The sequence below is a fragment of the Equus quagga genome, chromosome 16 (genome assembly GCF_021613505.1).
Source record: "Equus quagga isolate Etosha38 chromosome 16, UCLA_HA_Equagga_1.0, whole genome shotgun sequence".
NCBI classification, from domain to species: Eukaryota; Metazoa; Chordata; class Mammalia; order Perissodactyla; family Equidae; genus Equus; species Equus quagga.
In genome coordinates, this window is record NC_060282.1 from 63,311,716 (window position 1) to 63,335,731 (window position 24,016).

A 24,016-nucleotide genomic window follows, 5' to 3' on the forward strand; every position below is an offset into this window, starting at 1 on the left:
AAAGGGGAAACACACTAAACTGTCTTTAATTGATTCCCAGAGGGTGAAAATATCCTTCCTCTTTGATTCCAGGTTGCTTCAACACGGTTTTCCTTTTGAAACAGTGATCTTGAATCAAATTTTACAAGTTTTCAGAAAGATTAAGGTGTGACTCTCGGCCTGCTCACTAGAGGCAGGGGCCCATCGAAGAAAACACAGAGGAAAAGCTCCTTGATAATGATTTCTTGGATCTGACACCAAAAGCAAAGGCAACAAAAGCAAAAATAAAAAGCTTCTGCACAGCAAAGGAAACAATCAATAAGATGAAAAAGGAACCTATGGAATGGGAGAAAATATCTGCAAATCATGTATCTGATAAAGCATTAATATACAAAATCTATACGGAACTACTACGACTCAATAGCAAAATACAAATAACCTGATTAAAAAATGGGCAAAGGATAAAAAAGGACAAAATTGTTCCATTCGCATCAACATGGATGGACCTTGAGGGTATTATGTTAAGCGAAATAAGCCAGACAGAGAAAGATGAACTCTATATGACTCCACTTATAGGTGGAAGTTAACATATAGACAAGGAGAACTGATTGGTGGTTACCAGGGAAAAGGAGGGGTGGGGGGAGGGCACAAAGGGTGAAGTGGTGTATCCACAACATGACTAACAATAATGTACAACTGAAATCTCACAAGGTTGTAATCTATCATAATCTTAATAAAAAAAAAATGGGCAAAGGAACTGCCCACAGACATTTTTTTCAAAGAAGACTTACAAAGGGTCAACAGGTATGTGAAAATGTGCTCAACATCACTAATCGTCAGAGAAATGCAAATCACAACCACAATGAGATGTCACCTCACACCTATTAGGATGGCTATTATCAAAAAACAAAAGATAACAAGTGTTGGCGAGGATGTGCAGAAAAAGGAACCCTTGTGCACTATTGGTGGGAATTTAAATTGGTGCAGCTATATGGAAAACAGTATGGAAATTCCTCAAAAAATTAAAAATGGAACTACTATATGATCTAGCAATCCTACTTCTGGGTATATATCCCCCAAAAATTGAAATCAGGATTCCAAAGAGATGTCTACACTCCCATGTTCTTTGAAGCATTATTCACAATAGCCAAGACATGGAAGCATCCTAAATGTTCATCGACAGACAAATGGATAAAGAAAATGTGGTATACACACACAATGGAATATTATTCAGCCCTAAAAAAGAAAGGAAACCCTGCTGTTTGCAAAAACATTGATGAGCCTGGAAGACGTTATGCTAAGTAAAATAAGCCAGACACAGAAGGACATATACTACATGATACCACTTTTATGAAGAATCTAAAATAGTCAAACAAAGAAGAAGAGAGCTGAATGGTCATTAACAGGAGCTTGGGGTGGGGGGAACAGGTATTAGCCAAAGGGTACACAGTTTCAGTTAGATAAGATGACTAAGTCCTAGAGGTACTGTACAGCATAGTGCCTACAGTTAATAATATTGTATTGTATACTTAAAAATTTGCTAAGAGGGTAGATATTGTGTTAAGTGTTCTTATCATCCTCATCATCATAAAGAAAAAGGGTGGGAGGAAACTTTTGCAGGTGATGAATATGGTTATGGCACAGACTGTGGTGATGGTTTCACGGACGAATGCTTATCTCCAGCTCATCAAGTTGTATATATTAAATACGCACAACTTTGCGTATGTCAAACAAAAAAGTGAGGGGGGGTGGATAAGAAGCAGGATCCTGCGTCATCTACCCTCTTCTCTCTTTATCTGAACAAAAGGCAGTCTGGGCACACAGTGAACCTCAAATTCTCAGCTGAGCCATTAAGTGAGTGGGAGCAAAAGCCAGTAAACGAGATAAGGAAAAAGAGATATTTTCTCACACTGTCCATCAAATGTGACTTTCACACAATCTAGTGTCAGAGGCAGACAGCAAACTATTATGGCCTGTTCTTTTGAGACTTAACATATTCTTCTTTTAAAATCCAAATGTATATATGCATATCTTAGTTAAATTCCTACTAGAAATTCGTACAAGTTGATTTCGATCTTAATACTTTCATTTTTAGTAAAGGGTAAGTGCCTATGTCAGAACATTATTTCAAGAAAATTTTAAAAGAATAAGAAAAAACAGTGTTAAGTGGTTGGACTCGAAGTCAAACACTGTGGATTTGAACCCTCACTGCACTACATGCTAGTTGTATGTTTTGGGGAATATTATTTAAAATGAGACTTACTATTTACTTCTATAAAATGAGGAAAGTTATTGAGAGGAAGGATTCAATATAATAATGAATATAAAGTACTTGCCTCTATGTCTAGTAGAGCACAGGAAGTGCTCAAAAGTGTTGGGTGTCACTATCATAACAAGTCAAAAACAATTCTATAGTACTATGCACCCAATACACAAAATAGATAATAAACTCAACGATACTGGAACAGCCAAACAAGTGGTAACTGTCCATCCTCCAAAGATGTTAATCCCTTCACATCCTGCCCCAAAAGACAGCACCACCAAAATACACTATCATAACTAAGTCCTCAACGGACATCACTGAACAACAAGCCACTTGTCTTCCTGGGATAAAGTGGTTTGGGTGTTCGTAGTTCCGAGGTACAGCTGACACAAAGCAATGCTTTCACCAGGGCAACTTGAATTTTCAAACAGAAAACCTGCTCTCTTTAATCTTTAGGCATAATCATCCTACCTTTATTAGTTTTAAATGCACTAAAGACCAAAATGTGTGTGATCCTATGTGATGAACCAAAACTAAACTCAGCCCTTTCACGAAGGAGCTCTGATCTACTCAACAAAGCACACTGTCCAGTACCTAGGCCTGAAAGTTACCAACATATATTTTTAAACTCTGAATCCTCAGAAGCAAGAATTTTCGGAATTGACTGCACTCCAATTGCTGTGTTTTCGGTTAGGTTTACGCTAAAGAATAATCATTGCACCAATATGTTCTCCATTTATAAATATTCATGATAGGAAAGCACTTGCTTAGGAAAGCTTCACTTTTTAATTAAAGCAGCAGAAAACTTGATATGTATGACATTTGATTTATCATATTTGTATGCAGTTTGTATATTTTGATAACAATATCTACAACTCTAAAATACTCATGTTGGAAATTGGTAACAATTTATCGATTTATCTGGTGATTACTGCACCAAACTGTTCATTCATTAATTCATCCTTCATTCTTATAACAAATATTCAGAGAACCCATGCAGTGCCAGATACTGTGCTAGATGCTAAAACTAAAGTAAAGCTTCTAAAGTTTCTTCTTCACTATTATAAACTGTTTAGGATAAAGTTATGAGGAGAAATGACAACGGATTTAAATCCTGTTACAGTTGCACTTTTATGAAAATCTCTATTAATTTTCGTACTAAGCAATTACAGACTTAATTAATCCTTTCCACTTTCCTATAGACAAAAAATGATCCCATCCCAAATAATTCTGTTGAAAAAAAATGCCAGAGCCATAAAAATGAGCACTTCAGCTATAAAAATGCATGATATAATAGACGTCACCTTCTCTTATTCAGCAAAGCAGCTTTCTGCAATTTTGTCCTTTGCCTTTCACAGAACAGTAACCTGCCATAGTTTCAGTGGGATTTTACTTTGGATGAAGTACAAAAACACTCTCCTACAAGAAGCTCTTAATCCTTCCTCTGGAGCCGATGGCTTTCTCCGCTCTATTATTTTTGGGCAATCAGTGAAGGATAGCATCCCATTCCCCCAGATCCCTCCAAATCCTGGGAGTTGTCCTCAGCTTCCTCCTCCAGGCTGCGGGCGGCAGTAAGGAGGTATGCACCAAGTCTGGGAAACAAGAAATCTCCGGACCAAATCACATCTGGGTCGCACTGCCTACAGCCTATGTATTATTTTCAAAAAGATTAAATTCGTGGAGTTACTAGTACACAACAAATATTCAAAACTTACTGTTGAATTCACGGGTAACGGAGATGTTGACGAATAGCCCATGATAATCTGTTAAATTTGTGACCAAAAGTTCTCAAATTATTATGTATTAGCATGGTGCCAAAGGCACTGAGTATTTAGAAATGTTTACTTTCTATCCCGCTCTTCATGTGCAACCAGCAAAGCCATCCATGTCCCAGACTTTCCCATTCGGAATCTTCTTGCGAGAGGCAGTATAGTTTAATGGAAAGAACATGGGGGACATGGCTATTTTGTTAATTTTCTATGGCCACTGTAATAAATCACCATAAATTTGTCGCTTAAAAAATACAAATTTATTATTTTATGGTTCTAAGGCTAGAAGTCCAAAAGGGTTCTCCCTGGGCTAAAATCAAGGTATCAGCAGGGCTAGATTCCTTTCTGGAGGTGCAAGAGGGGAATCTATTTCCTAGTCATTCCAGTTTCAACAGGCTCCCATATTCTTTGGTTTTGGATTCCTTTATCCATCTCCCAAACCAGCAGTGGTTGGTGGACCTCCTCTCCTGCCTCCCTCTTTCAGTGTTAATTTGTGATTACATTGGGCCCACCTGAAAAGTTCAGGATACTCCCCCATTTTAAGGCTAGCTGATTAGCAACCTTCAATCCATCTGCAACCTTAATCCCCCTTTGCTAAGTAACCTAACACATTCATAGGTTCTGGGGTTAAGGTGTGAGCAACTTTGGGGGTGAGGGGCTTTATTCTGTCTACCACAGCTCTAAGGGACCTGGAATCAATACCCAGCTCTACTCCTGAGTAGCACTGCAGCCTCAGGCAAATTAGATCATGTGAGTCTCCTTCTGAAAAATAGCTTAATAACACTTATCTCATGAACTGCAGTGAAGACTGAATGAGATAACACATGCAAAACATCTAAGCACAGAGCCTGGTATAAAGTAGGACCTCGACGTTGTTCATTTCCATCTTCCCTTACCTTCCTCTCAAAAGCCAACATTCTAGTGCAGTGGAGCTGGATTTTGGATCCAGGTCCACCTGGCTCCCTGGTCATGTTGTCTCCCTTCCACTACATGGCTTTCTACAAGAAGGCCGCATTGTTGGGAAGCACTGAGCCATGGCTGACTTTACATACATAAACGGTCGGCACTCCAAGATTTTATTCTGATAGAGAGAAGAGATATATGCTGACACAGCATATATTCTGAATTCATTTCTCTTATGCAAATGGATTTCTTATTTAAAGAAATAGTCAGGACTTATCAGCAAAATGTGATTATAGCATTGAGCAATCCTCAATGTTGACCCTACTAGCAGTTCTGAACTCCCCATGACCCACTAAATGGTCACTTTGAACGGCACACAAAACAAACAGCAAAGTATTTGTTTTTCAAAGCTCACATACTCCTAATTATACAACAGGAATATTCTCTATCTTCAGGACCGTTTTTCTTTTAAGTTACAAAATAAAACAGTGAAGCAAACCTGAAATCTGTTCAAATGGTAACATGACCAATCCAGACTCTACAGCTTAATAAGGCTAAGTGTAGCACCAAGTAGTAACCGCTTAGACCTCTAATAAAGAGCCGCAAATGTGTCTGGAGATCTCGCTATCACCTCCTATGTGACAATACAAAAATCCACCTTAAATTCTGCATGCTCTTGAGCAGAAAATGACTTTCCTTCCAGCTGCTCATATCCTTTTCTTATATTTTGCTACAAGAGGAAGAAACAAGAAAAATGATGGCGACCCAGTTCTCATTCTCTTGGCAGTTGTAACAATGTGAGGGATTTAGAGCACCAAGGGTCTTGTTTGGGAGTAATCAAGTAATTAGAAACAGGAAATAATTGACTTATGTGATACAGTGATGTCAACCAATCAACATTTCAAAACACTTGCTATCTACATATTGACCTTGACATCTTACAACTCAAAAAAATTACTGAATTTTTACTTGGACTAAAATTTATCTTAACAGAATTTGAATCTTACTTCTCACCAATTACAGAATTTTGGGGGTGTTGGGATATGTATGTTGGGGGACAGGGATAAAAGAGGGAAGGAAACCCATCCCACATTTCCGCCCCCAAACAGCAATTAGGAGAAAAGGTCTCTGGGAAGTACCAGGGAAACTTAATGGTGTAAGCCAACTGTCTTCTAAGCGACTTCTCACTTTTCAAAATTTGTTCACATTTCTCATGCCCCCTGCTTCCCATATCTATCTTGTGTGATAGCTGTTTTTCCATTGTCTAGTTAAGGAAGATGACGCAGACAGGTCAGTCAGACTGGTGAGTCACACAGAGTGCGTGGACCCTTTCAATCTCCTGCTAAGGAAGGAAATTCTTTCTGAGATAGTATAGAAATGTCATCTGGTGAGGAGTCCTCTTTGGGGCTCAATCTTTGAGGTGTTTTTCTAGTTGAAGATTTCTTTCACCCAGTGCAAATTCAGCTGTGTTCTCAGAATCTAGTGTTCTCCACCAGTATTCGCCCTGCTGATACCTTGATATTAGCCCAGTAGGACTCTGACCTCCAGAACTGTAAGAGAATAAGTCTGTGTTGTTTTATGTCACTAAATTTGTAGCAATTTGCTATAGCAGCAAGAGGAAAGTAACACAGATTTTGGCACCTGGAAGTGGCATGTTGCTGTAACAAATACCTAAAAATGCAGAAGTGGCTTTGGAATTGGGCAATGGGCAGAGAACTTTGAGAAGGTTGATAGAAAAACTCGAGATTGCCTTGAACAGATGGTGAGTAAAAATATGGATGTTAACTCCCCTAGTGAGGACTCAGAAGGAAGTGAGAAGCATGGTAAAGAACATATATATCACGGTAAAGAATACGTACATCATCATAAATAGACTGCGAGTACAAATATTAACATTAAAGGCACTGCTGGTGAGGGCTCAGAGGAAATGAGGAACATGTTATTGGAAAATGGAGAAGGATTCTTGTCATATAGTTGCAGAAAGCTTAGCTACACTGTGTCTTGCAGTTATGTGGAAAGCAAAATTTTAAACTATAAGCTTGACTATTTAGCTGAGGAGATTTCTAAGCAAAGTGTTGCAGAGGAAGCCAAGTTTTTTCTTGCTGCTCATAGTAAAATGTGAGAGGAAAGATATAGATGAAAGAAGAACTGTGAAGTGCAAAAAACCAGGAACTGATGATTTAGGAAATTCTCAGCCCATTCCTACTGCAAAGACACTAAAACCAGAAGATTCACTGTCAGAAAAGAGTGCTCTGGAGAGAAAGGCAAGGATGTAGCTGGACAGTTTTTGCTAGTGTCTAGAAGGAATCAAAAGGTTGGAGCATTCAGTCATATATACTCATTCATATATACAGAGTATTAGGTAGCCATTGAAAATACTAGGCATGTGACTCATGTTTCACTTCAGCATCTCAAAAGAAGCCAGGAATATAAATGGGATTATCCAAGAAATATCTGTGGAGACGCCTCTCGTCAAAGGGAGTGAATCCCTGCTACATACATAGGAGACCCACAAGGTTCTTGTGAATTTTTGTTCCAGAACGGATCATACCCAGATTCCCACATCTGATTTAGATGATTAAAATGATGAGATTTGGGACTTTTGTGCTGATGAGTTTTAGATGAGATTTTAGACTCTGAGTTGACGCTGTAATGGGTTGAGATTTTTGTGGATGTTGGGATAAGGTGAATATATTTTGCATAAAATGGACATAAAACTTTGGAGGTCAGAGGGAGTATAGAAGAATAACGTCCTTCAAAAATGTCCAAGTCTTAATCCCCAAAACCTGTGAATATGTTAACTTACATAGCAAAAGGCATTTTGTAGATGTCACTAAATTAAAGACCTTGAGATGGGAAGATTATTCTAGGTTATCTTGGTGGGTTCAATATAATCACAAGGTCCTTGTGAGAAAGAGGAAGGAGTGTCAGAGTATGAAAAAGAGATTTGAATTCTGGTGGCATCTAGAAGATAGAAGAGGCAAGGAAATGGGTTCCTCCTTGATCCACCAAAAGGAATGCAGCCCTGCCAACACCTTGATTGAGGCTAGTAAAGTCCATTTCAGACTTCTGATGTCCCGAACTGTAAGATTAAAAAATCTGAGTGGCCAGCCCAGTGGCACAGCAGTTAAGTTCACCCATTCTGCTTCAGCTGCCCGGGGTTTGCCGGTTCGGATCCCAAGTACGGACACGGCACTGCTTGGCAAGCCATGCTGTGGCAGGTCTCCCACATATAAAGTGGAGGAAGAAGGGCACAGATGTTAGCTCAGGGTTAGTCTTCCTCAGCAAAAAAAAAAAAAAAGGAGGAGGATTGGCTGCAGATGTTAGCTCAGGACTCATCTTCCTCCAAAATAAAAAATCTGTATTATCGCCCCCTCCTCATCATATTTCCTGTAAACACTTTCTCCTGTTCTTTATAAACGCTTTAATTCTAAGTGTCCCCTTTAAGAAACATATTATTTAGTGCCACGTTTTATTTCATTTATTTAGAAGAATTTAACCATTTTGTATTGTTTTGGTAGGACTAACTTTCGTCATTTTTTCCTGGGATGGGAAGGTAGGGAAAGAATAATAGAGACATGTTTGTTTTCAAGTCTGCCTTGCTACGCAGACTCTGCTTTTACATGTTGTCTTCTACAATAATTTGGAAAGTAGGTGTCTATATTTAATTCTAAGTCAACAGTGATTTTTAAAAAAACGTATGCATCTAATTATTGGACAAAAACATGTATCATATTATTAATGACTTGCTGGAAATGAACTAGGTTTCCTAGCACCACTTAAATCCTATCTTCTAAGTTTGAATCCTACTACTATTTCCAACCCAGAATGCTCGTTCTTCCAAAGGAAACAAAGATTAAAAACATTTTAAAAGAAATTTTCAAAGTTTTATTTTAAATGTATCATTCTTTTTGTATTATAAAAGAAATACATATTTATTGATAGCAATTTAAAAATACATATAAGCATAAAAAAGAAAATAAAAATTATCCAAGAAAAATCCATCACCTAGATATAACCATGGTTAAAAGTCTGAGTTTGGGTTCCAGAAATGGCGAAGTAGCTTGAATTAACCTAACATTTTCACAGATAACAAAATATAAAATAAACAAAAAACGATTTAAATTCACTGAAGAACAAGCAAAAGAAGGCAGATACTGGAGGGGAGTCAATCCTTACTGAACAGACCCATAATGAGTTAGGGCCATGGCAAACAGCATTTCTCCTGAGTGCACTCCATGTCTGCATGGTGCAGACAGCTGGAATTCAGGCAAACAGCTACCATATTACTGATTGAGGTATCTGAGTTTGGGGCTACTGCAGTGGCTGGAAAGCAAGGAGAGAAATCTAGAAAAAATATGCATGTAAACACCCCTCAAATTCTTGGCCAATCCTGGAAGTGTGCATCTGCAGGGGAGATTTCAAAGAGCCCGGTGGAAGGAATCAGCTGGAAGATTAAAGGAACAGAGCAGAGATTTCAGCGGCTGCTCACAGCTGGGGAGACAAGCGTTTACAGTTTGAATCTTATCAAAGAGAAGCTAGGTAAATATCTGGAGCTTTCCATAGATCTATCTTTATAAAGGATAAAACTAAGCTTCCACAAGTTCAAGATAATCAGCCAGAAATGCGTCTGCACACTAAAACCAAACTCAACACTCTTCAGGGAAGACAACAAAATACAGAATCTAGAAAGACAGTGCTTATAACCAACAGATAGGCCACGTCAAATATGGGTGAAGATGTGGAGCAAATGGGACTCTCATACAGTACTGGCGGAAGTGTAAAAACTGGTACAGTTACTTTGGAAAAGTGACAATTTTCCAAAATGGTTGTGGTAGAAAAGTCTTCACTCTATGACCCATCAACCTTCTCCTAGGTTTTAGGTTTTAATCCAAGAAAACGATACTGTCTATGAAAAAAGTCTTATAAAGGAATGTTTACATCAGCTTTATTCATAATAGTCCCAAATTGAAAATAACTAAATGTCCACTAACAGAAAAAATGACCAAATTGTGATATACATACACTCACACAAAATAAATGTAATGTGCATTCCATATTACATATATAAATATATATAGACCACAATTTATACATGTAAAATATAAACTACTCCACCATGAAATAGAATGAATTACTGATACATGCAACATGAGGGAATCTCAAAATCTTTATGTTAAGAGAAAGAAGCCATACAGAAAAGTAAAAACTAAAATTCCATTTACACCAAGTTCAAGAAGAAACAAAACTAAGTCAGATCAGGGGTGGGGACTGATTAGAAAGAGGTGGGAGAAAACTTTCTAGGGCAATGAAAATATGCCATATCTTGATTGGGATGACAGTTACATGGGTATATACATTTAGGAAAACTAATCAAATTGTACCCCTAAAGTCTGCACATTTCATTGTATATAAATTTTACCCTCAAAATATATGAGGCATATCCTTACAGCCCGTTATACTTTTAAGAAAGATAAAAGCAGCCCCTGACATCAAGGACCTTGTTTGACACTCACTGCTAGGACACTGTGTTCTTTTGTTGAATATAAACAATTGCACAAACATTAACATCACACAAAGTCACTCCGTGACCATTATGGATAAAGACAAAAACAAGATCAATTTGTAATCATTTCTAAGTATGCAGTCAAAATCATGAACACTGTCCAAGTCAATAAAACCACCAAACAGCTCCCAAATCTTGCTAATTAATGTTAATTAAAGACTAATGTGCCTGTTGCTTATTTACCAATTATAGCTTTAACTTCAATCCATTCCTCCTGCCATATAGATGAAATTTATTAAGCTGTCATAGAAAAGTCCCTGTTTTCTCACAATCTCTTACCAACAGGGCAAAACCTCGCTTCCTTGAACCCCACAGAAAATCATATAACATAAGTCCAAATCCTACAAATAGGTCCTCTCTAACACTTTTATTGAGAAGTAATGGTGTGTGTTCTTTCTCAATGCAATAAGCAATAACTCAACTTGTTCAACTATAGGTGAGTTCCTAGTGCCCTTTGGCTGGAGGCCACTGACACCCTGTACATGAACATATCCTGTTTTATAATTATTTTCATTTAATATATCTTGAATATGGCTTTCCATGTCTTCACACATTTTACATTATATTTCATGGCTACATAATTTTCTATTATTTGAATACGCTAGAATTTCTTTAACTAAACCAATATTTTTTGGAAATCTAGTTTTTTTCTAATGTTTCATTATTATAAGCAGCCCTAATGAGCACTGTTGTGGTAAAATCTTTAAGGGCCTTCATGATTATTTCACTAGGAGAAATTCTTTTAAGCAAAATTACTGGAATTATTGGCTCAAGGGATATGAAACATAATACTAAATTACACTCTTGTCTGAATATGAAATCTTAGAAAGTATTGTAGGACAGCATGTCAACCGACTTCAAACAGGCTCTCATTCCCACTAACTCTCTGCATAGCTCTTATCAATTCTACATCTTGTCAACTCTAATGGTCATTCCCTTGTCCTCAACTAGCTAGACTTCTCAGAAGCATTTGACACAGATAAGTCCCCCTACTTGTTGAAATATGTCCCTATCTAGGTTCCAGGACCCTATCCATATGCACTTGGTTTTCTTCCCCTGTAATTGGCTTCCACTTCTCAGTCTCCTTTGCTGGTTCCTCTTCCTCTGCCAGATTCTTCAATAAGGAAAGGGCCCAGGCCCTCTGCTTCTCCATCAAACTCTCTCACCAGGTGATCTTATCTATGCAGGTGACTTTACATGTCATTTCCATATTGTGACTTTCATAATTATATATCTTGCCTGAACTTCTCCCCCGAACATCAGAAACACATACCTCACTACCTACCTAAGATGCCTTCAAACAAAATTACTGATCTCCTCAATTCCCCCAAACCTTCCTTATCTCAGGAAATCATATCACTATCCACCCAGATGATTAGACAAAAAAAACAAAAAACAAGGGGTGGGGGGGACCCCTAAACTTTGTTGTTGATTTTTCTCTCCCTCATACATCATGTTCAATCTATTAGTGAGTCTTGTTGACTCTCCAAAAATATATGCCGACTCTAACCATTTCCCATCAACTTTACAGTGACAACCCTAGGCCAAGCCACTGCAATCTCTCCTGAGGACTACAGCACTGGCTTCTGTGGTTGACAGTCTCACCCATCATATCCAACAAGGAAAAACACAATTTCACAAAAGGAAATCAAAGTGCTGTAGTCAAGAGGTGGAATGGGATGACGGCTGGCCAATCGCAACAAATGACCTCTGAGCTGGATTTTACCATTTTTTAAAAATTTTACCAATTTTGTAAGTAACATTTAAATGTCTACCTTGGAACATCCAGCATTCCTATAATATGCTATATTATAAACTTTTCAGACAATTTTTCAAAGGATGGAATTGGAATGAGAATAAAAATACAACATATGTATGTGTAAAATCCTTTTAAAATAAATTAGTGATGATGGAAAACTGGTGAATTTTTTTTATCATGTTAGAGAGTAGAAGGGCTTTCTAAGCAAGAGGTATATACACAAACTCTTAAACAAATAATAATAACAATAGTAAAAATAACTGCAGCAGGTATAAAAGAGTGTGACAATTCCTATTATATGAGAGCTATTAATGATCAAGAAGCTAGCCCTGGTGTTCTAGCAGTTAAGATATGGCACTCTCACCACCAGGGCCAGGGTTTACTTCCCGGTCAGGGAACCACACCACTATCTATGGGTTGTCATACTGTGGTGGCTGCGTGTGGCTATGATGCTGAAAGCTATGCCAGCAGGATTTCAGACCACCAGGGTTACCCATAGCGGACAGCTTTCAGAGGAGCTTCCAGACTAAGACAGACTAGGAAGAAGGACCTGGCCACCCACTGCAGAAAAAATTGGTCATGAAAACCCTATGAATAGTAGTGGAGCACCGTCTGATATAGCACATGAAGGTGAAAAGATGGTGCAAAAAAAGACTGAGCAGGGTTCCGCTCTGCTGTACACAGGGTGGGTAGGAGTCAGAATCCACTCCACGGCACTAACAACAAAATGATCAAAAAACAAATAGTTAATGATCATTTATTATTAATGCCCTAGCAACACAGAGACAATTATCTCCTTTAAAGATACCCAAATTCCCTCAAAAGCAAATAAGTAGAAATTGAGATAACAATGAAGTTTATTTTCTTTATGTATCAGATTGGCGAAATTAAAATAATTTATACCAGTATTGACAGGACATGGGGAAATTGATACTTACATAGACCATTAGGAGTAACATAAATTGGGACTTACGACTATTTTGGCAATATGTATTAAAGTGTAAAGAAGACACATACATTTTAACAACAACTCCACGATCCTACATAAATGTTTCCACAAAAGCCCAAAGATATCCATGTATGTGTGTGCATTTGTGTGTGTGAGTGTGGTATATCTCTGTACAATCATTACAAATAATGATTTCAATAACTTGACATAGAAAGGTGTCTAAAATGTAAACTAGAGGAAGAAAGTTGCAACACAGAACATATTTTCCTACATTTCCACTCACATATATTCAAACATATTAGTTTAAGCATAAACAAATCTGTATGAATATATAAGGAACTCTCAACTATAGTTTCCCCTGTTAGTGGTGGTATCATAAAGAGCATTTTCCTAGAGCCTTAGAGTGAAATGTCCAAACATAAGAAACAGAAAAAACAAAGAACATGACCATCTTTGTACTGGGACAAATGAAGCTATCTTTCATACACTGAAATAAAGTCCAATCAAACGTCTTTAGAATTCAATGCCCTGTAGATTTGCAGCATTAAATAGTCTTCTTGTTTGGAAGGAATTGGCAATTGATGGCATGAACACCTCAGCAAAATATTTCTAGTGGTAGAGAGAAAGATAAGCCTTGTCTCAGAGTGCTGGGAGAGAAGGCTGACCTTGCCCCTTTGCCTTCCCAAATGTCCCTGAAGTTCCACATTCTCACCCCAATGATCACCATCAATGATCCAGAATGCCTCAGTCAGCTTGCCCCGCTCCTGCCCTGCGTGTAACATAGGAGTAGAACAAACAACCTTCTTATCTACCACCTCTCTTTAAAGGCATACCTAGAAGAACATCTTAACTGGCTTTGGCTGACACTGTAGATAAACAGGAAGATGGAACCTACATAGGATCAAATAACACTGAAGTTAACGCTCTCAAATCCTCATTTTGGGCTCTAAAGCAAGAGCACAGCCACTGGAAAAGGCAACCTGGCAGAGGGCATGGCACATTCCAGGAAGATCACTGAAAACTCACATGGGAAAAAAAGCAAAAACTCTCAGAGTATTCATCCCATGGGCATTCTAGAAATGCCCACAGGTATTCGAATGCAGTACAATGGTGCCATTTTCCCAAAACTATTAAGAAACAACCTATATCACACACACATCTGTATGTATATACTCATATATACATAAACATATATATGTGTGTGTATACATACCAACACATACACCCTTGTGTGCATGTGAGTGTATGTGATATCTAATCACAGACTAGCAATTACCACTCAATAAAATTTACCTACTTGTTTTTCAAAAACTCTGAAGAGTCTGGTAGTATGAAAAAACCACCCAGTAAGAAAGGGAAAATAAGAGTATTTCAAAGTAAATGCTTTTATTTTGAACTCTCTGTTCCTACTTCCACTTTTCAAATCAGATAAAGAAAGTGACACACTTCTGGGGTTTGTTGTTGTTATTGTCATTTTGTTTTGTTCTAACAAAAATAGAGCAAATGCATAAAATACACATTATAAACTCATTTAGTACTCACAAAAATCCCATGAGAGACTATTATTTCCTTTGCCCAGATGAGGTACAATGAGGTAAACTGAGGCACAGAGAGGCATCCAGAGTTATTGTTCATACCATACATTGGCATTTTCCTGAAAAACTTCACTTTTACCTGAATGAAATGTAAGAAAATTCCCCTCCTGAAATGCTCTATGAATTCTAGGCCATAAGCATCAACTCACTGTATCAAGGCACCAAAATATGCCTGTTTGGAATCCACGTGTGTTGCACCACGTATAATGCAAACCTAGGGCTTATTACAACTCGTAGTAGAGCAGCAAATCGAATTCGGTCCAACGCTTGAATATGTATGCGTACGTAGTGGGAAGACGCAGAGAAGCCTTTGTCAGTACACACGATCCCAAAAGACGCCGGTGCTCCACAGCAAGCTTCCACTATCTGCGCTTAAAACCATGGGGGGACTCCCTCGGCCGTCTGGGTCGCGCGCGGTCCGCAGGGCCCAGGGCGCATGCGTGGCCCGGTCCGCTGCGCCTCGCGGCGAGACGGCGGGGGTGCTTACCTGGTGCGCTGGGCGCGCAGACACAGGAGCAGGAGCAGCAGGGCCACGGCCAGAGCCAGGCCCGGGAGGCAGAGGAGCTGCGGCAGCCACGGCTCCAGCCAGAGGCGGCCCATGCCCGCGGACACGTCTTCTGCCGGCCGGTTCGCGTGCCGCCGCGGTGGGTAGCCCCGGGTCTCTCTCTTGGCGGCTTCTCTCGGCTGCGATCCCCCGGTCCGGGCCGAGTGGCCGACTGCGGGTGGCGCTGGCGGGAATGTCACCGCGGCCCCTGAGGCTGAGACTCAAAGTTCCTGGACTCCCCTCCCCCAGCCCACCCACGCGCACCGCCCCGCTCCGCGACCGCCTCCGGCCCGGGTGCTTCTGGAAAACGGCGCCCTGGCTCCTCGGGACAGGAAGAAGGGCCAAAGAAGGGGGAGGGGAGCTTTCCCGAAAGCGAGCCTCCGAAGGCCTGCAGGAGGGGATTTCTGTTCTGAGTGGGACGCGAGTCGCCTAACCGGGGCCCCTCGGGAGGAGGGACCCTGGCTGCCCCTGAACAGGGTCGGGATGTGCCCGCTGCGCCCTGCTCCGGCGGGACCAGGAGAGCCGGGCGGGCGGCGGGTACCTGCGGAGTGCGCTGCGCCGCCGTGTTCGCCCTGCACAGCCAGTTTGCTCACACGCTTTTATTGAAAGCCTACTGTATGCAAAGCCTCGTCCCAGAGGCCAGGAATACAGAGCCCGGGGTCGTGACACTCCAGAAGCCCTGATGAGACACACAATCCAGGAAGAAGGCAGACAGATGAAACAAGGTATTGCAAAACAACGCAAAGGGCCGTAGAAGTGGCACAAGCCCCACAGGTTGTCCTTAGAACAAATAAGGGAGAAACGTAAAATATCTTTTCCTGAGTGATCACCGTTCACCAGGAGCTTCACACATGATTTTTGATTCTCCACACTAAACTTGTGATATAATTTTAAGCAGTATTTTAGAGAACATGTAATGAGACTTAATTTACCTTAGTTGCTCAGATGAGTCTTGAACAAAGGAATTAAGTGTTGAAGCAAAAGGAAATCTTACTGTTAATACAGTGTAAGAAAAAGTAACTGATAACCATTCTAACCAAGGCTATTCCAAGACCCCTGTGTTCTTTCCTTTACGCAAACGTTTATTTCCATAGTTCTCTGTACTACTACAATAGCTTCAGAACTGGGCTCCATATCTCTGACCCTTAACCTTTCCAGCCCATCCTCCCCATTACCACCTCCCATCTACACAGATCTATCCTGCTTTTACGCTGTTCAGATGGTTGCTTTTGTGGTAAAGCCATAAATCTTCCACCTGCCATAAGAAGCCTTCCACAATTTGTGTCCAATGTACAACTGCCATGGGTAGAACAGGTCTGTATACACTACAGCTTGAGCCACTGTGTCCTTCACAATCAACCCTTTCACACCTTTGTTTAATGATATTCCCTCTGCCTGAAAATTTTCCTCTCTCCCCTAAATACTGAAATTCTACCTACCTCTCAAGGCCCAGCTCAAATCCCACTTCCTTCTAGAAATTATCCCTAGCTCTTTTTCTGTAATTAACCTCTCCCTCCTCCATACTTTTAACACTGTCTCTACTTTTCACCCTGTCACGTTTTCCCACTATATCTAACTATATCTGAGTTATTTCTAAGTCTGTCTTTCCTGCCAGAGAAGGTGGGAACCATCCCTTAGACAACCCTGTCTGCAGCCACTCTCTACTCCTCACCCCCAGATCTCCCACCCTGGAGTTGACATAATGTAGTTGGAAGTACTTTGCATGTGCCTGGCTCAGTCGGTGCTCCATCACTGAATTACTACTGCCTTGCTGTCCTTGGCCTTAAAGCTGTGAATGGCTCAGCTAGCACTGAAACCGTAATGTTTACGAGTATCTTCATCTTTGAATTTTATTCCAGGGTCTTTCTACTGCCCCTCTCTCCTCCTGTTGTAGACTCAATTTTCTGGAAGACCCAAAAGGGCACACTGAGCCCACAGCTACTCTGTCTCCTCCAAGGGAAAGCAGACTGGCTTCCATCACTGCTCAGCCAGCAGAGCTGGTTTACAGGATGGTTTCCATGTCCTGCATTTCTGTAACCGCTGCAGAAAGCCCCTCTCACTAATTTTCACAAGGCGCTTCAACTTTTATACTTGTATTTTCCATTTGATCTCGTGGATGACTCTTCCGTTAGAAAATATAGGTAAAATATTAAGCATTAATTTATTGAACATTTACTGTTTGCCAGGCACCATGCTAAACATTTTATTTAATGACATTAATAACAACAAACGCCTGCAATTAATCTAAGAAAGTGGAAGGAGGAAGACTACTCTGTCACCTACTAGATTTGGTTAGCAACTGTGTCATATTCTTATGCTATCTGTATGGTACCTTCCTTACAACACCTTGTGGTATACATTTAATGAATGTTGAATGTGTGTTTCTCTTGTGTTTTCCATTTCTGTTCAAAGGGACCTTCATTCCATAAACGACCTGGTTGAAATAAAATCCAAAGACATCTTTTATTCCTCTTTTGCTTTTGTAACCCACTATCGGCCTCATTATGTTCAATCCAATTCAATTTATTTACCTCCAAACATGCCTTTATTTCCATCACTTCTCTGACAGAGATGACTAGTTGACCGTCCATATCTACTTCCTGCTTCCTCCTCTGTAACAGTCCTCAGTTTTTAACGGAGCATGTGGCTGTCCTATAAAGACTACTTTCCCAGCCTTCCTTGTAGTTAGATGTGACCATGTGACTAAATTCTCACCTGTAGGCTAAGTATAAGGTATTACTTCAGGAAAGGACCCTTCACGGGAATGGACAGGCCCTCTGCCTCCTTCCTCTTTTTTGCTCATTTAGAATGTGGATACCGTGCTTAGAACTTAAGCAGCCATGTTAGCATATATAAGTATGTCCCAAATATTGCATTCCATATTATTTGTTGTTTATATGAAATTCTAATTTAACTGAAGATCCTAAATTTTTATTTGCCAAATCTGGAAACTCTGGCTTAATTCCAACACAAGAGTTCGTAAGGCCTACAGGCAAGACAACTGTAAAATTCTAGCTGCCCAACAGCCCCCTTCAGAAACCGGCCACAAATCGTCCCTTCGAATCAATTACCAGTGTTAGTGTGTTGAGTACTTTGGCCACACTAATTAGACTGACGTCAACAGTCAGATCTAAAGGAGTTATGGGGTGGCCCTTAGACTTTGAAGTATCTAGAACAGTAAGTGTGTTCAGTAGAGTTAGCAACTGACCTCATTATTTTTTTCAGAAAATATTGATTGTGAGGCAAATGGAGAGAGAGAAATACAAGCAAAAACAGAAGTGAAAGAAGAGGAAGTAAAGGGAGAGGGTGATCATACACTGGAGTCTCTAAAGTAAGAACTATGAAAATCCAGATGACGGGCCCAAAGCCTCCCCTAGCAGCCCAGGTGACCCTCATCTGCCAGGTTGTTGGAGCCATCAGCCTCTTTCCAATCTATGGTTAGGGCTTGAATTCTGGCTCTGCTTCCCTCTCTTTTTATTCTAAAGAGGCTGTTTGGAAGTCACCAGAACTTGAATAATGACTATTTCCCCTTCCTTTTTCCATCTGTGTCCAAATTCTCCTGCCCTGACTTTGAAAATACTAACACAGTAGATTGAGACCTCCAAGTCCACCTACTTAGTCAATAACTTTTGACGAGTTCAAAGTATGTCCATGGCACTGGACCGTGAATGAGATGGCCCTTCCTTCAAAGAGCTGGGACTAAGAGGGCTTTCAAAAGGTTGACATTGGAAAGGAGAAAGAAAAGAGGCTAGTCTACATGAGATTGTGGAGTGATGATGAGGGGACTTAAGGACGTACACCCATATGGCTTCAATCTTGTGAGCTCCTGGGAAGCAAATAATGTGCTGGGAAAAGGGTCAATTATAGGGTTCAGTTGTTGGGAAACATTTGAAAGTACAACTGTGGGAAACATCAAAGTGGAATTCCACACAACATTTTATCCCGTTTGGGGAATGTCTTACAGTCAGATTTGAGTACTCAAGCCTGACGGATTCTACCAACTTTTGGCATAAGATATAGATTGGGTTTTGAGTCATAGCTACCACTAAAAAGAAAGACTGCAGCTGCCTTTCTCCCCTTCCTCATGAGCTTTGTCTTAACTACCTTTGATTTCCTATTCCCTTCTGTTAGAATTAAGACCACCTCTGGGTAAAACTGTGAAGCAGAGGAAGGGAAGAAGACGGAAGAAGAAAGGAACATGGATGGAGAAGTCCTGCTATGCACTAGGTACTGCTTCATGTTTTACATACTTTTTTTTCATGTAATCTTCAAAACCAATCTTTGATGCAGGTATTATTATTTCCTTTTACATAAAATAAAAACGAGACTCAAAGAGTTTCAGGGCCCCTGTGATAATTCAGCTCCTACATTACACTGAGAAGTCACCCCTCCTTTCACTGTACCATCTTGCTATCCTTAGAGTTTTCTTTCACTAACCCTTTACTATATCTCTTCAATCATTCTTGCCTCCATTTTTATGGATCCTGTTTCTACCATGAGCTGCCCATCACCAAGATACCCCATGAACACAATTGGGCCTCTGCTTGTACCATGGCCTACCTCAGCCCCTGTCTAGCTCTGAGATTAGTCTCAGTTTTTCCATCTGAAAAATGATATGACTACCTTCCCTATAGGTTTATGAGGATTAAATTGTGAGAGCAAATATACAACAATCTAAATGCCTGGAGCTTCTCCCTTTTTTCACATTTGAACACCTTCTGCTCCATTGGCATAGGGTATAAGTAGAAATGAGTTTATTAGACAAACTCAGCCCAGCCCAAGTGTTATTACTTCTGCCCAATTAAAATGTAAAATGTGCCACTTTTTGTTTTCTTAAGGTGGCTATTCTGATTGTAGCTGAGATAGTGATAATGGTATATTCTGAGACCTGCGACTGCTGTGAGCCCAAAAGTTATTTTTTAATTGGCACATAGTAAATAGTGAGGCACCTTAGATGCCAGCCCTTAACCCGACTAAAAATATCTTAAATCACACATGCTTCCTTTTGTTGTCTTTCTTTGCAGTTTAAATAATTGCACTTATTTTCTCTTTAGTTTTCCTTTCTCCTAAGAAAACAGTTTATAGTGTCAACCTAGCACTCAGTTTGCACATATAAACAAGGCAGGCAAAAATCCTTATTAAATAAAGCGCTGTTGAATGAACAGAGTGACCCAACAGTAGTATTGTTCCAGTTAATTCTTTTTCTTTTTATAAAGTACAATTTTAGGTAAGACCTGAATATAATTATTTTGAAGTAGCTATAAAAATGGTGGAACAGATGGCTCTGATTATCTCCAAGAGGGAGGAAAAGATTCAAGAGTTTTGTCATTTCTTGTTTAATAGTCTTGGCATTACTTATACACACTTGGGTTTTGTAGTCTCTGGCTTATAAATTCACAATATCGTGCTAAACCTTAGTTCATTCTTGCGATCTGACCCTACTTCCCATGCCAAGATTCAAGACTTGCTCTCTCTCTGTCTCTGACTCACTGGCTTTTCCAACATTTCATTTCTGGATTAGCCTTTGAGTGCAGATTTCTAAGGACAGAAAGCACAAGGATCTTTCAGAGCCTTCCTTTACATAAGACCCCCCCGCCCCCCCACCCCCGACCCTGCCCGAGCTACCCCTGTTCACTAAGGGAAAGTTTTATAGACTCCAGAACATTTTTTTTTTTTTTTTGGATTGGACCAGGCTGGTTCTTGGAGAAGCAACAAAAAGCCTGGTCTTAAATAAAATTTACCCACACCACCTCTCTCACCTCTGCTGTTTCTGCCTATTATAGGAAAAGTCCTGGGAAACTACTCAAAGAGAGAGACCAGCACAGGAGTTTATTAGGACAGGCTCTCAGGATCAGCACCAGGAATGGGAAAGTGAAGGAAACAGACAGAGGGAGAAGTTGGGCGGGGATGCAGTCTCAACAAGAGACTCAGCCCATGAGGATATCTAGAACTCAGATGGCCCTTCAGAACTGTCCCAAGAGTGGGGGAAGGTTCAGGCTTTAAAGGCCAGTATCAACCTGTCATTGGCTGTGGACTGCACTTAGGAAAGGGGAGAGGGTGACCTTGAGTAAGGAGGTTCTCTTTATCTGAAGGCAATTCCTGAAGCCTCTGATGACATTCACAGAAGCTGGGAGCACAGGTCCTCTCATCCTGACAGAGAATCTGAGCAATACAACCCAGTATTTACTAAATAGGCAGTGTCCACACTAGTGCCACAGAACTCTCTCAGAGGCAGATGGCATGATGTGGTGGTGATGATCCTCGCATTCATTCATTTTGAAGTTCTCTCTCTCACTAGCATAATTAGAGTAACACTAGTCTCTCAGCTTCTGAGATGATAAAGCAATCATGTTCATCAAATGATTCTAATGTTAAAGAAGAAAACTTTAGACTATTTATGTGTCCAAGTTTTATTACAATATTGCAACAAGGAAAGCCTCTAGGTGGTCAGCTCAGATATTTACTCTGATTAGGAGTGTTATAGAAAGAGAATGTGAGTTAACCATTGTTAGTTTGGTGACAAAAGGAAAAGAATGGCTTAAAATCTTGGCTGATAGGTGACAGTCAATGAAGGTGTTTCCCCAAACAAGTCTAAATCTCGTGAAATTTTATCAGAAAACCACTTAAGCATTTTTCAGGAATGCTAAACTCTTGTCTTTGATTAGGCAAAAAGTTTCTGCTGCAGACAAAGTTTGGGACAATTTGTCTTTTACCCTAACAAGTTATGTTTTATTTACTCAGTCTACCATGGTGCCCCTTCCTTCACAGAGCCCCATTCCTTTATCAGGCTAGTTGCAGTTTGGCTTCCCAGTAGGCCCTTCCACACCCACACTTTTCTTTAAAGACTAGAGAAAAACACCATTCACTCTCTATCCCATGTTGCTATCTGACTCCTCATTGTGTGAACTCTGTTCCCAGCTTCCGCTCCACCCACCTCTTTCTTGTCCAAGGCTCAACTGGAAAATCATCAAATTCATTCCTCTAGGTTTTCTGAACCTTTTTTCCATTTCCTCCTCTAGCGTTCTGATCATTAATATTCCCATAGCTGAACCATTCCTTTCTCCTTCCTTCTCTGAAGTCTGGCATTTTTTCCACCAAGCAAGATTGCTAAATTTTGACATTTATAAAAGCAATTAATAATAGCAACTATACATATGCTGAAGTTTTGAATATTCTGATTTATGAGCAAACATTGCACTAATGAAAGAAGAAATTAATTGATTTGTAATGATTCTGAAAAGCAGTCTAATTGTCTGCTTGCCAGGGTTGAAGTATAACTAAGATGGGTATACACATATGTAATCCAGCATTAGCCAAGGGCTTTGTAATGTCTATGTCTGCCTGGGGGGAATCTGTTTTGACCCTACAGCAACTGGTAACCAGAAGGCAGAACTCTGTACCTTCATTTGTTTCTGCAAGAAACCCAAACACAGCTGGCACTGAAGTCTTTGCTGCAAATTTGTGAGAAGTCACATTGTACAGCACATAATATTTCATGCAAAAAATCCTCAACATTTTATGTTCCCCCTCCTACTGGACCACATCACAATGGGAAATTTCCTCCTCCCCACTCCCTCAACAACAAAGTCCAGTCTCTCTAGTTCTTCTCTCCCTCTAGACCTTTCCTCTTCAAATACAAAATAGCTTCTGCCTTTGTAATGCAAAGCAATTCAATTTGCATCTTTTATTTGAGCATGCCACTGGGGTCTCCCATGTCAAGAAGCTATGGAAAAAATTCTTCTGAAGAATAAGCATGTAATATTTTCAAAATATCATCATCATTATCAACCACAACATTAAAAAAAGTTTTAAGTGAAATTAATTATTTTCGTTTTCAGGAATATAAGTAGATATTAGGAAATTAGAAAAAAATGGTGTCCCCTCTCTCTCACCCTTAAAGATGCTCTAATGACAATGATTGGTCAATCAGAGTGTATGTGGACGGACAACTATCAACATGTGTCCCTTCTGCCTTTATAGCTGCCTTAGAGAATCCCCTTTACAGACACTATGTCTTTTCTCCATTTGCCCCTCCATCCTTTAGAGGCTAGATTCTTGGTCTAGAAAGGTGCAAGGACTAATTCGGCCTTCTTAGACTTTCCTCCTTCTACTTTTGGGTGTTCCAGGACCTCAAAATCTTTTCTCTCTCTCTCTCTCTCTTTTTTTTTTTTTTTTTTGCTTCTCTTTTATCAGTTACCAAGAATCTGGAAGTCTATTCCTTATGTAGATTCTCAGTGCCAGTCTCAGCACAATTCTTAGCCCTCTAGCATTCACACAACTCCCATGCCAAGACAAGCATAATGTAATGCTTTAAGGAACTTTCTAATGCTCACACATAAATGCAGGCATATATTTGAATCCTTACCTGCCTATTTTTCTCTGCATTTCTGCATCAGGAATCAGAACATAATTATTTTGTAATTAAAAGTCTGAAAATGAACCAGCATAATTCTTTTGAGTCGATAAAGCATTTTCAAACATTATAGAGTGTGTGGCATTTAGATTCTCTCTATATATTGGTTAAATCAATGAAAATTAGGAAACTGATGTGAGGCAAACCCATATAGTAGAAAAAGTATCACTAATATTCACATTAATAAAGGAGAATCCATCTGCTTCTACTGTCTGGCTCTTGAACTTGATCAACTCATGGGAATATTGTACAGATAAAATGTAGAAAAACATATTT

At 39.9% G+C, this 24,016-nt stretch overlaps 1 protein-coding gene and 1 long non-coding RNA gene across 4 annotated transcripts in view; one reads left to right on the plus strand and one right to left on the minus strand.

Moving 5' to 3' along the window:
• Window positions 1-15,587, minus strand: part of LOC124227983 (cytochrome P450 7B1) — a 175,282-nt gene extending 159,695 nt beyond the window's left edge. Inside the window, exon 1 of one of the 2 annotated variants that reach the window (XM_046642164.1) lies at window positions 15,271-15,587. In XM_046642164.1, coding sequence (XP_046498120.1) covers window positions 15,271-15,383 — 113 coding nt within the window. In that variant the 5' untranslated portion in view covers window positions 15,384-15,587. Of the gene's footprint in view, window positions 1-14,932; window positions 15,063-15,270 lie in introns of those variants that run through there. The other variant, XM_046642166.1, reaches the window with a different exon arrangement.
• A 156-nt stretch (window positions 15,588-15,743) lies between these two features.
• LOC124227984 (uncharacterized) overlaps window positions 15,744-24,016 on the plus strand; it is a 173,378-nt gene continuing 165,105 nt past the window's right edge. Inside the window, exons 1-3 of one of the 2 annotated variants that reach the window (XR_006885598.1) lie at window positions 15,744-16,052; window positions 18,553-18,658; window positions 19,459-19,554. This is a non-coding gene — a long non-coding RNA (uncharacterized LOC124227984). The remainder of the gene's footprint in view (window positions 16,053-18,552; window positions 18,659-19,458; window positions 19,555-24,016) is intronic. The other variant, XR_006885597.1, reaches the window with a different exon arrangement.